The sequence below is a fragment of the Microtus pennsylvanicus genome, chromosome 7 (assembly GCF_037038515.1).
Source record: "Microtus pennsylvanicus isolate mMicPen1 chromosome 7, mMicPen1.hap1, whole genome shotgun sequence".
NCBI lineage: Eukaryota > Metazoa > Chordata > Mammalia > Rodentia > Cricetidae > Microtus > Microtus pennsylvanicus.
This window is the reverse complement of record NC_134585.1, coordinates 25282786-25296937: the sequence shown is the minus strand read 5'-3', so window position 1 is coordinate 25296937 and position 14152 is coordinate 25282786. Positions and strand designations below refer to the sequence as shown.

Genomic DNA, 14152 nt, shown 5'->3' with positions numbered 1-14152 from the left:
GAAAGTTCCATAATTTGAGATCTGCTTTTTCTTCTCAGGATTATTTTTTTTTTTTTCTTAAAAATTTTACAGTGGTCTACCTGCATATGTCCCTGCAGGCCAGAAGAGGGCAGCATATTTCATTACAGATGGTTGTGAGCCACCATGCGGCCGCTGGGAATCGAACTCAGGACCCTTGGAAGTGAAGCCAGTTCTCCCAACCTCTGAGCCATCTCTCCAGCCCTCAGGATTATTTTTGAGACAGGACATAACTATGTAGCCACAGCCGAAGTGGAACTCATTACATGGACAAAGCTAGTCTCAAATTCAGAGAGCTCGGACTCCCACTGTCTACCAAGTCCTTGGATTACATGCATGCACAAGACACAGCTATGACTTTTTGTAATGACCTATCGATAAATCAGAGACTATGGGGTAAAATATGATGTCAAAAGTAACAATCAGGGGGCTGGAGAGATGGCTCAGTGGTTAAGAGCATTGCCTGCTCTTCCAAAGGTCCTGAGTTCAATTCCCAGCAACCACATGGTGGCTCACAACCATCTGTAATGAGGTCTGGTGCCCTCTTCTGGCCTGCAGGCATATACAGACACAATATTGTATACACAATAAATAAATATTAAAAAAAAAAGTAACAATCAAGGGTTTGGTGAACAGTGAATGATACTTCTTCAAATTCTAATTCTTCAAATTATAATATTAATTTGAAATTCCAAATAATTTCATATTTTCAATAACTGGGCTATCTGTTTGCTAATCTGATCCATTTCAAATGTTTGAACTGTGTTTGAGTATACACATCTGTGCGTTGTGAGTCTGTGGCAATGGGGATAACAGAGGTTTCCACTATCTACTTCTTCTAGAAGACTAGAAATGAGACCAGGTTTGGCTACACATGACATTATTGGCCTTTAAATGAGTTTCAAAATTATTTATGTATGTTCTGATGTGTGAGTGTGCATATTCCACAGACAAAGTGTAGAAATAAGAGAAAATTTTGTCGGAGAATATGGGTCTCCCAGAGATGGAACTCCTGTCATCAGGCTTCGCAGCAACCAGTTCTACCCACAGAGACAATTCTCTGGCATTAATTTGTGGTTCTGAAAAAGTGTTATGAACAAGCATTTAGTCCTTAGAATAAACTAACGCAATCAAAATTAAAAGAGAGTAGTATATCATTTTCATTTGCAAACAGGATTTATTATTTAAATTGTTCTGTTTTTCATCCATTCTTAAAAAAAACAGTGTTTATAATTTGAAAAGAAGACAATAATTTACTGATGCAATGTTTCAACTCATCTTGTTTGAGCATCAGTGAGAAGGTTCAGTGTGAAATGTCTGTTGTGTGCAACACTGGAACCTGACCATGATCCTCATATGAAGATGCCCAAAAGAAGAACCCACAAAATTGTCTTCTAGTCTCCACACATCTGCTATGGCCTACAAACCCAGAACCAAATTACTGACACACTAAATAGATTTTTTAAAAATAAATCTCGTTGCCATTATATTATCCGTATCTATGGATAAGCAGCTTAGGAGGCAGTACTCTAAGAGAAAGTGCCAAATAGATAAGTAATTGGGACATGAAGAAGAAAATGGAACACTAGAATAATATATACAAATCCATAGTGCATCAGGCTATGTTATGAGATATAGAGTTGATTGCTGATTATCCTACTTTATTACATACATGCCAGATAAAAGAAAATCCTGCTTTGACTATACACAGGGGTATTTACTGTTTCGTAAATTCTCTACAATTACATATTTTAACACTAATATTGTTAAGTCATGCTGACAAAACAGCACATGTTGGGGACACATCTTCTACCCTTGGACTTGTACCCAGGAGGCTGATACATGAAAATCATGAGTTCAAATGTATCCCTAACTAACTACTAACATCCAAGTCATGCTGCAGAAGAACAACAACCTTAAGGGACTTTAAGAAAATATGAAATAAAGAACTAGGAAAAGCAGTTGACTAAATTTTCATAGACACTGTAATCTGAAAACTATGATCGCATACTACCTCGATTTGAATAAAGAACGCACCACTTAGATGACGGGCATCCCATTCTATACACTGCAACAGAAAAAGTTCTACATGAAAGAACGATAGAAAGTGAGCAGAAGCCACAGAAGGAATAGAAGGACCACAAAATAAACTTCACTAAATGGAATCGGCACACATATCTACTTCAAATGTTTCAAATTAGAAACCACAATGCAGTGATCTCTACCATCAGACTTGATGACCACGGTAAATCATTTACTTCCTTCAAGGCTCCTGAGAAAGAAATGAGACAAGACTTTTTTCTTGAAACTGAAGACAACTGTGATGTCTAAAGTCTTTGTACATGAACAGGAATTTTTCTCGTATGAGTTCTTCCCTATTTCCTGACATCAGGATGATATAAAAAGGATTTAAACATTTACAGGGATAGAGACATGGTTGAGCAGTTAAGAACAGTTCATTGAGGACCTGGTTTTAGACAACTTCCTGTAATTCCTGCTACAAGAGATCCAAGGGTCTATCCTTCTTGGGAACTGCCGGGTTCTCAGGAAGAAAGAGCAGGCACAGAGCCGGATCTGCTGGACTCTCCTTGGGGCTGAGCAGCACGGTGAGTGTCCAAACAACCCAGCAGCCCTCTCCCCCTGGCCACCTGGAGAGAAACACACCGAACTGGGTGTCTGTTGAAGCAGGATCTCCTTTAATGGTATCGAGAAGGATCTTGTATAGGGTTCTGATGGTGTGGAGAAACTTGGGTGGGTTGAGGAGGAGTAAGGAATAAGGGCCAATAATAGTCTGCCACGCTAGAGGTGGCTGAGCAGAGGCAGGTCTAGGTGGGGTAGCCAGAGACAGGTCTCCAAACTTGAGCTATGCTCAGGAAGTGACACTGGGCCTTGCGCCCAGGCCTCATGAAGCCCAACAGGGAACAAGTGTGTACATGCACAAACCCTCACAAGACACACTGACATCACAAAATTAATATTAAAACAAATCTGTAAGCAAATTTTCCTCTCATGATAGTTTTTCTAAGCATTCATTCCTCTAACACAGGGGCCGAGGCATCTGAAGGCTTACTTACAGAGCTTTTTTCATCATGAGTTGGTTGATGGGACACAGACAAACATGTGGGCTTCAAGTCAGAGAAATCAATCCTTCTCAGTTCTTGGTGTCATTTGGGAAGATTACGGAAATACTGCCCTGCTGGAAGAAATTTGTCACTGGGGGTTAGGCTTTCACAATCCACATACATGTCCAGTTCCCACACTGCTTCATGTAGCAGGTTAAGGATGTGAGTTCTTAGTCTCCTGCTTTAGCTGGCGTGTCTGACATTGGTGGCCATGTCACTTTCCTGGTGATCCTGTATCCCTCTGGAACCAACGGCCAAATAAATGTCTTTTATAAGCTGATATGGGCATTATATCACAGCGGCAGAAAAGGCACAGATACACATCCACAAACATTTACAGCTGGATTAGTTACTTCATATTATTGAAGAGCTGTGTGAAATCTAAAAGGGTTACTTTGTTTAAATTCTTAAGGACTTTCTTACATATTAGTTTGCAGGTACAAACAAAATAAAGGACGCTATGATGCTTGTAAAGATAGCTGGCACTGTCAGACTTTTTTCTCCAGAATCAACATTCGTGTAAAAAAAAAAAGTGTGTTAGCTAAAGATGATGCCAAATCCTTTATAGTTAGATTCCCTTCGAAACTGGTCTTGTTGGTCCTCATAGAGTACTGTAATATGAGAAGGTTTTAACAGATTGATTTTGCAAGAAAAGTTTACTCTTTTGGAAAAACTACCATGAAATACAAAACCTTACCACGATGACTAAATTTATAGGGTTTCTATGCAGTATATTTTCTCGTGATTTCGAAGACTTCTGATATATGCAAAGGCTTTACCACACTGATTGCATTCATAGGGTTTCTCTCCAGTATGTGTTCCTTTATGCCTTAGAAGAAAGCTCTGATGTGTAAAGGTTTTGCCACATTGATTACATTGATAGTCTTTCTCTCCATGATGTATTCTTTTATGCCTGTTTAGATTACTAGGATATATAAAGACTTTATCACATTGATCACACTCATAGGTTTTCTCTCCAGTATGTGTTCTTTCATGCTTTTGAAGATAACTGTGTCGAGAAAAGGCTTTGAAACACTGACTACATTCATAGGGTTTCTCTTCAGTATGTGTTCCTTTATGCCTTTGAAGAGAACGGTGTTGTGAAAAGGCTTTACCACACTGATTACATTCATAGGGTTTCTCTCCAGAATGTGTTTTTTTATGGCTTTGAAGATTACTGTGTCGTGAAAAGGCTTTCTGACACTGATTACATTCATAGGGTTTCTCTCCAGTATGTGTTAATTTATGCCTTTGAAGATATCTGTATTGTGAAAAGGCTTTACGACATTGATTACATTCAAAGGACTTCTCTCCAGTATGTGTTCTTTTATGCCTTTGGAGATAACTGTGGCATGCAAAAGTTTTACCACACTGGTTGCATTCATAGGACTTCTCTCCAGTATGTGTTCTTTTATGTATTTGGAATTGACTGTGACATGCAATGGCTTCATCATGTTGAATATCTTCATGGTGTTTCTCACCAATATGAATTCTTTTGCGCCTTTCAAGATGACTGTAACATGTAAAGGGTTTAACACATTGAGTATATTCAGAAGGTTTCTTCACACATGTAAAAGTTTTACATTGATTACACTGACAGATCTTTATATCTGTATAAATTAATTTCACAATTTGGTCTAATTATAAAGAAGAATAAGATTTAAGGTTTTGTCTCTTTGTTTAAATACATGTTTATCCTTTATTAAGGTTTCTTTGAATCTAAAGATACCCATTATGGTCAGAGCTCTTATTACGTGGTTCACATTTATACCACCCTTTTTCTATAAGAGATTTTACACATATATGAGGAGAACTAGACAAACGTAGAGTATTACCACTCTTATGACATTCATGAATTTTCCTACAGTATGGGTCACACTACATTTGCAAAGTGAACCATGACAAACAGAAGTGTTTACAAATCCGCAGTACTCCTAAGGCTTTTCTGCACTGTGAGCTTGTTGATGTATTCCCAATGCAGCTGAAGAATCAATTACTTATAACCTTGAATCACATTCAACAAGTCTAGTAAAAGTAGAGACTACTACATATCTTCTAGTTGTTCTGAGAGAGATAGTGTTACCTCTTACCATATGACTATGCTCATATGGTTCAAACCCAGACTGACATATGATTTATCTATTAAAGGAAAAATAACAAATAAAAGGTTTCCACATTGCATTTACACAGGTTGACTCTTTGTTCCTCATGGACTTGTGGTCTAGGGATTTCGGTTGCTCCACAAGTACTGTCCCTTGACTCTATCTGCCCATCTCAATAAACTTAGCAAAATCATCACAAGCAAATAGGTCATACTGGCTTTGCTATGGACTATTTGATTATTAGAATATGTATTATCAATGTGTATACCTTTTGTAATATGTGTGCTATGAAACTACAGACTGGCAGTTCTACAGCACAGCTCTCACTCTGCTGTGATTCAAATGGTGATAACTGTTAAGACACTCTTTCTTGTTTTCTTTCTTAATGACTGGCACACACAACTTACGTACATGACATTGAGGTATACGACTTTTTAAAAATTTAATAACCATCAATACACTTTAAGCTATGTTTATTTACATTGGTGCTTTTCTTTAAAATATTCAGGACACATTAACCATTTCTCAGAGACATAATTATATCAGTATGCATATGTAAATTACCTTCCATGTCTTCTAGGACTTTGAGAATGCTCTTCAATACTACAATCTTCCCATGTGTAGCCTAAAATATATTATCAGAAAATTTGTGATATATTATTGGAAATTGTGCAAAACTTAAGCTAATATCTTCGGTGAACCTTAGCACCATGCATAATTTATTCACCACACTCTTCCTCTTTCTCAATCAAATTACAGAAGAAACTCAAAAACCAAGAAACACTTGTCCGATTATTTTAAAATGTGAGGTAATTTCACCATCTTACCAATAGCAGTGAGGTTCCTGAAGGTCTCCAGCATCACATCATTGTAGAGATTCTTCTGGAAAGGGTCCAGCAAAGCCCACTCATCCGGAGTGAAGCTCACATGTACATCACTATAGGTCACTCCACTCTAAAATAACCCATACACATGTAAAGCAAAAGGAGTGATAGCAACAACATTGCAAATGTATACTTGTTTGACAGTACAGTCACCTAATTCTACTGCTCCTCGCACTTATTTCATGACAGGGACATTTTAATACCATCACCACATCACTGCAGATAGAATCTAAAGAGGAGGTTCACTTCTGTCACTCTGTAACCTTTGAATGGGATATGCCTTGCAAGGGAAATGCAGTGCTCAGTAAACATCAGAGAAATTGTATGATCCATTACTAACAACAAAAAAGATGGGCCAGCTGGGTGTATTGACTCATGCCTTCAATCCCAGCACTTAGAGGGCAGAGGCAGCTGTGACTACTTCTGAGTTAAATGCACAGTCTCTGCGATCAATTCCAGGACAGCCACAAATACATATTACAACCTTGTCTCCCCTGAAAAAAAAAATCAACCAACCAAAAATAATAAAACTCAGAGTGTTTTTAACTGGAGTTCCTAAAAAGAGCTATGCATGCACTCCAGTTCTGTATTCATATTGCAAAACCTGAAGGGTCCCACATTAAAGGCGAACATTAATAAGGTCTTACTAAAAGGAACTGCATGTTTAAAGAGTTACAAATGGACAGGTGGAAACATTAGCAAAGTAAACACTGATCATAAACAAGGGCAGAAGAGAAGGCTCAGGAGTAAAGAACTCTGGTTCTTCTACATATAGGTCAGCCCAATTGCCAGTACTTACATGTATGGGGGATCATAACTATCCATTACTCAAAGCTCCGGGGTTCTGAGGCCATCTTGTGACTACGGTGAGGACCAGGCACACATGTGGTACACATCCATGAATACAGGCAGACTAATATTCATTAAAAAATCAAAATGGAAACAAAAGCTAGAAAAATGTCACACCACTGCAATCCAATGACTCAAGCAGTATGAATGTAGTGAAGACGTGTTCTGGGAAACAGAACGAAACCCTCTGCCAAATTCAAAATTCAAGATCGGGGTGAAGCTCAGCACCATAGCACTTGATTGACTGTACAAAAGCCTACTTTCCAGGCCCATCACCCAATAATATTAGAAAAAGCCAAAATGTTGGCCCACCTTCAATCCCAGCTCTTTGGAGACAGAGACAGGAAGATCTGTATTCAAGTAAAACACAGCTACTTTCAGGGCAACCATGGTAACACAGACAAACCTTGTCTTCAAAAAAAACAAAAAAACAAAAAAAAAAAAAGGCTAGCAAAATGGCCTTAGCATTGAATAGCCATTGCTTCTACTGTACCTTATGTGATTTAGGGATACAGTCTGTATAGTGGTAAAGGCAAGACAGAATGAGAAGGGAACTGGGTGACCAGTTCCAACCACAATACAGTAGACACAAAGAACAGGAAATCTGTTCAGGCTATAAACACTCATGTCCCGTCTGCAAAGAGGAATTTTTATCCAGAAATGCTTCTCCTACTAAAGGTTCCACCAGTACCCCAAATAAAGTCACCAAGGATAGACACATATTCAAATAAATCATACATCATCCTTTCTGGAAGGTTTTTCATTCAGTTGACTAGATTCTGACCTGGGTCACTCTAGGCTTATGGTCCTCCATGAAGAAAATGAATTGAGTCTAACTTCAATGATTCTCATAGTCAGCAACAGCCAATGCACTGTACAAATGTCAGAAGTCTCTTCTGACACTCAAGACAATCCCTAGACACATTGTAAAATCACAAAGTAATTTCCAACTCCCATTCCAAAGGAGAGGTAAGGGGACACAGTGAGAAGGCAAGACTGAAACCCAGCAGACCAGCCACTGAATCCTGTAGCCTGGATCAGACACATGCTGTTTCAGTTTCTAAAGTCTTTGATGGCCCTGTCCCTGCAACTTTTCATATGTCTCTCTCTTTGCTTACTACCACTTCCTATGTGCAGCTCTCTCCATGGCAGATAGCTCACAGCATTCATGGGCTCAAAATACAACCCAGGCTTCATCCTCACAGCATCATGTTCTCACAGTGGCCTCAGAGACTCTGAATCTCCCAAAGGCAGATGCCTGTAACAGCGCTGAGCTGAAACCACAGACTGAAAAATCCATGACCTTAAGTTTTGCACCTTTTTTATCCAGAACCAATAAAACCTCAATGATTCCCCAAATTTAGGGTCTGTGTTGTAATGGACCCCTGCCATGCTTGGACCAGAGTTGCAGCTGATTCAGTATGAAGTTGTTTCTTTGGACTAGGAATCTCTTTGCCTATTCCTACCATAGACTGCAGGCTTACCTGGATGGAGTCCTTCCTGGGCTTTTAATGCTGAGCAAGGGCCTTCTCTTCAATGGTGCTAAACACCTGGGAATTTCTTAGCTCCATTTCCTCCTTACATCTGCTGTCTGCAAACCACCTAGTGCTGTTTTGCTCTACAGAACAGACTTTGATTTCATCCTGCCCCACTTGTTCTTTTCACTAAACACCTGAATGAGTCATTTGTAATACCATCCACGGATTCAATATTCAATCTTTGAAAGCCATACATGATTTTTAAATTCTGCCTTACTCAATTTCTTGCTGTGATTCTGATGGGGACTGTATTGAATCTATAGGTTGTTTTTGGTAGGATTGACATTTTGACTATGTTGATCCTCGGAATGTGGGTGACAGTTGTATGGCTGGGGCAGACTGTGGGGCCACGAGCACTGGCACCAGGATTTATCTCTACTGCTTGTACTGGCTTTCTGGAAACCCATTCTCTTTGGAGGGATACCTTGCTCAGCCTAAATATAATAGGGAGGCCCTTGGTCCTCCCTCAAGCAATGTGCCTTACCATCTCTGAGGAGTGGACAGGGGTGGAGTGGGGAGGAACACGGAAGGAACAAGGGGAGGGAATGGAAACTGGCATTGGTATGTAAAATGAAAAAAGTTTCATTTTGTTTTTTTAAATAAAAAAATAGAAAAAAGAGAATGCAGTAATAAGAGACTATAAAACTTTGTCCCATATAATATGTTACCTGCTGAGCACTGTAACCTGACACAGAGTGACAGCCTGGTCTATATCTCAAACCTCTCAGCTGACTTTACTATGTCAACCAGGACTGCACATATCTGCATGGGAGAGTTCCCTAAATGGAAACCGAATACTCAGTGGTTAAAGCTGCCCTCCCTAAATTATAAACACAACAATTATGGCTGTCTTTATCCACACGGAAGGAATTAATACATGCTGGGAAATTACACAGACAGTCACTCACTGTGCCCCATCAGGTCCTTCTTTATGATGGAGAGCGCTGCAGCTCACTGCCTTAAAGGTTTGTCTGTGATCTACCTATGCCTAGTCTGTTTCCCCTGCAGTGTACACACAAGTCTGTTCCTCCTTTCTGGTCTGAAGGGAGAGCCATGCTCCACGAGCAAATCCTTCCCCTGTTCCTGTCTATTGACAGTCCATTCTGTGTTTCAAACTAATAATTTTAGGACTTGGTGGTGCTATAAAGGCTATAAGCCAAAAAATGTAGGGGGCTTAGTCAGAGGGCTAGCAAGGGCAATGCCCTGTGCGTTATAGACAGGGTTTAAATCAGTCTCAACCAACACTGAAGACCTTGTCTCAAAACTGCCTTTAAAATATGTTTAACCTGGAGCTGTTTAAGAATTAATATATCTTTATGTCACAACAGGACGTGATGTTGGCTGTGACCCTGTAATGGGTCTTTGAGCAGCATGTTAGAGGTCTGTTCTTGATGTGGGGGAGGGGGCCTCATGGCCCCTTGTAAATCAGCTTTATCTCCTTTGTTCTGGGAATGTAGCTTAATGGCTGATTAATGCTGGTGAACAGACATTTACATTTATCATACTAATCTCTACTAGGCATGCTGTTTATCTTTGGGGGTATTTGGGAGGTAATCTTCCCTTAACTAAATCCTACTTTATGTGACCTAATGTCTCTTTATGGTTGGTAAAAGCTTATACCATCAATTTCTATTCTTCTACATCAGTTTAGCAGTGGAACGCTACTCTACACAGAAGGTATCATTTCCAAGCTCCACAAAATTAACTCCAGTCGGATCCTATGTAAAAATGTTTAATTCTACAAGTGCAGAACTTCTGGAAGATACTAGAGAGACCAGGGTTCTCCGAGTTTGGCAAATCTGCCTTCCATTGTGACAATACAAACTCTACAGGCACCAGAATTTCACAGTAACGTCAACGAGGACATTTGTAAACATGATCCCACTCTGCAGACGGCAGACTTAAATTATTCCGAGGCTGCTGCCCAGGGCAATGACAAGGATCACAGGGAAACCACGGAGGACCAGGAGGAACATGCAGAACTCAGCGTCTGGCCGCTAGTTCCCACCCAGACTACGGAGGACGCCACACTTGGGCTCCTGTGGTTCAGCAGGCTGCTCCACCCGGTCTGGAGACAGTGGCCCCTCGCTCACCATAGCCTGGCTGCAGAGTACAACCATGTTCTGCCCCACATGAAGCCCACGATCCTGCAAAAATGTCAACTTCCGACTTCCTCAAGCGCCGCAAAGCCTGGCAACCGGAAGAGCCCTCCTCCTATCTGACTGGCAGAACCGGTGGCGGATCTGATTGGCTCCTAAGGCCTGAGTGACAGGTCGCAGTGGGCTGAAGGAACACAACACAATGTTCTCAGCCCTAACTTCCTTTCCAATCACAGACCTCTCCCAGATTTGCCAAATTCTACAGCAATCTCTTGTTAGTGTAACATCCACAGCAGTGTTGCTTGTCACTTGTATTCCTGATCATAGCCATTCTGCCTGCAGTGAGACGGAGGCTTGAAGTCTTGAATCTGTGTTTCCGGAATAGGCAGGCATCAAATACTCTTGAGAATGATTGCTAGCTCGCCACTCTGCACGCCTTTCATCCCAGCATCAGGAAGCCACAGGCAAGTGGCTATCTGTGAGTTCCAGGCCAAGCTTGGTCTGCACATGGACGGTCAAGAGCTACATAGTGAGACCCTGTCTAAAAAATAAAAAAAGAGTTTACTAGCCATTTATGTTTTTTTGTAATTTTTTTTTAGATTATAATTCCAGGAGCCTGTGTTAAAAAAAAAAAAAAAGCTTTGAATTTACAGTGAAGTACGGCAGGAGTGCAGAATGTTCTTTCCACAGGGTGCCCTTCTAGAAAGGACTGTACAAAATGTAAGTGAATATACTTGAAAGCAAGGGTATGGAAAAGACAAAGGCCTAAGAGGGACTAAAGATAAACCAGACCACCAGGTATATCTCTCAGAGCGCTTGTATTTGCTTAAGTTCACTGTAGAAGTCACCTCGTGCCTTGCTCGCTTTAAGAATGAAAGTGGGAAGTGCTTTATTTGCACAACTTTTAAGTCTGGAGTCTCTGGTTATCCCTTGTAGAGCTTTTTTTTTTTTAGATGTATTTATTTATTACGTATACTATGTTGTCTGCATATATGCCCGCAGGCCAGAAGAGGGCGCCAGAGCTCATTACAGATATTTGTGAGCCACCACTTGGTTGCTGAACTTAGGACCTACAGTTCTCTTAACCCCCCGAGCCCATCTCTCCAGTCCCCCTTGTAGATTGTTTCACATAACTTTCAATTGGAATAGATTTAGTCTCCCTGGCAAGGGAAGGTAATAATTACATTTCTCCCTTCCCTTTCATTACTCCAAACCCTTTCCTGCTCTCCACCAAATTCAAGGCTTCTATGTCATTAACTATTATTGCATGCATAATGTATATACATATATGCATGCATATTTCTAAATATATGCTCTTCAGTCTGTGTTAGTTGTATAGATGCTCTCAGGGCTGACTATTTGATACTGGACAACTGACTGGTGTGCTCTTTCCTGGGGAGCACCACCTCTCCTGTTCGCAACTTTCCCCAGTTGCCTGTAATTCTTTATGTGGGGTTGAAGCTTCCTGGGCTCTTCTCTGCCCACTTTAGCATAGCCATTGGTGTCATCCTTGTTCATTCTTGGGCAGTCATGTTGGTGAGACTTTACGAATATAGCTTCTGACCTTACTAGGAAACATAACCTCCCAGCAAACTTCCTGATGCTCTGGCTCTTACGATCTCTCCATTCCCTCTTCCTCAATTTCCCCTGAGCCTTAGGTGTGGGAGTGTTTTATACATGTACATTGGGGCTGATCTCCACAACTCTGCATATTGACTGATTGTGGTTTTCTGTAGTCTCCATCTGTTGCAAAGAGAAGTTTCCTTGATGAGGGTGAGGACTTCACTTCTCTGTAGGGCTAAGGACAAATGTTTATAGACTGGTGATAGGGATGATGTTGGTTTAGCAAATGAGTGGATGTAAATTCTCCGCCAATAACCAACCTCACTAGCTCTGAGTAGTTAGGTTGGCTTCTAGTACCAAGCATGGTTGCCCTCTGGTTGAGCAGGTCTTAGGTCCAATTAATCCAATTATGTCCAAGGTATACGTGACACTCCTGCACCCCGGTTATCATGTCATGCTGGCTGATGTGATTCATAGGTATCACAGCTGGGTGTCAGAGTTGGTTGCCTCCCACTTCTGGAAGCTTGCATGGTGCCTTCTGGTACCAAGAAAGCTAATTCACAGGGAATAGGAATTCAGGTTAGTTCTAGCTCAGGGTACTATAGCCACTTTTGTATCATGGGTAAAATAATGCTTTCTACCTTGGGGCTGGTTTGGTTTTGGTTGGTTTTTGTTCGAGACCAGGTTTCTCTGTAGCTTTGGAGCCTATCCTGGAACTAGCTCTTGTAGGGAAACCAGTGTGATGCAAGACAGGGAGTTTGGGAGGAGACTTTGAGACAAAAATGCTTGGGTCTATGGGAACAATCGCACCTCTGGAACCAGCTTCTCGTTGAGTGTAAATAGCACATGATGATTGACTAATAAAAGGCATTCATTCTGCTGTAAAGCTGAAGAAAATACCGGCTTATGAAGGCTCAGAGAAGCGAGACAGAAGGAATCCGGTTGCTTGCTGTGCTGTGTCTTGAGAATGAGGACTGAGGGGAGACAATGATATTTCCCCCAAGAGTATTATCAGGGAGGAAACTTGATTTGGAAATGGTAAACCCCTGACATCCTTACATTTTGAAACATCACGCCATATGGTTTCCAGAACCCATGATCAAAGAGGATCAAGCCAAGAAAAGTATCTCCCTTCACCCATGGGTAGGTTGAGATTCTCTCTGGCTAGACTAGGTGTGAGGGCCAGACCGCTTGAGGGCCTGTCCTTGTAATTAGTTATGTCTACACTGCAAGTAGATATCCTGAAAAACCTGATGGATAACGCCCTTCTTACCTACAAAAATACAACACTGTGACTGATACTCCCCACTAGAGACATGTGTCCCATCCTCTAGTTTATGTTTAGGCCGGGCTTAACTATAGAAAACTATCAGGCACTTTCTCTTTGAGGCCTACATCAGCCTAGCGGTGCCCTGTGACCACTCTCTAGTATAACAACAAAAATCTATATTGGAATATCTTCCACCTCTTCTTTGCCTTCCTCTAGAGACCTCTGCGATTTCTCCCATATCCAGCCTTCATCCCCCTGTGAGCAACCATGAGGAAAAGGAAGGCCTGTGGGTCTCTCTGGTCCCTGTACCCTGCCCACTCTCACTAGGGAGGGGAGCCTGTCGACACTAGTCACTCTTAACTTCCCACACTATGGCCCTGATAAATTCTTTCAGATGAATGCTGTTTCTCCATTTGCTTCCGCCTTTTTATGCAGCCTTGGACTCCAACCCATAGAATGCTGTCACCAACATTTACTGTGGGTGTCCCTCTCTCAATGAATCTAATTTGAATAAATCACTCAAAAGCACGCCTAGAGGCTGATCTCCTAGATGACTCTAGATAAATTGACAATATTAACAAGCACAAGAATGATCTCGGCCAATAAATTAATTTTTAAAAGAACAGAGTCAGAATAACAGCATTTTGCAATAAATAATCCAATAAATTAATGGATCCAGATATTTATTCCCAATTACTATTCACAGC

At 41.0% G+C, this 14152-nt stretch overlaps 1 protein-coding gene across 2 annotated transcripts; it reads right to left on the bottom strand.

Moving 5' to 3' along the window:
- Nucleotides 1-223: 223 nt before the first annotated feature.
- On the bottom strand, nt 224-10708 carry LOC142854536 (uncharacterized). Of its 2 annotated transcripts, XM_075980249.1 has the most exons (5): nt 10607-10693; nt 7288-7386; nt 6070-6196; nt 5807-5867; nt 224-4653 (listed from the first exon to the last, which is right to left on the bottom strand). In XM_075980249.1, exons 1-5 carry the CDS (start codon nt 10631-10633, stop codon nt 3852-3854), a joined length of 1116 nt encoding a protein of 371 aa, XP_075836364.1. In that variant the 5' UTR covers nt 10634-10693; the 3' UTR covers nt 224-3851. The 2 variants fall into 2 exon arrangements, with proteins under 2 accessions (XP_075836364.1, XP_075836365.1); XM_075980250.1 differs by lacking the exon at nt 7288-7386 and having other exon boundaries at nt 10607-10708.
- Between the last annotated feature and the right edge of the window lie 3444 nt (nt 10709-14152).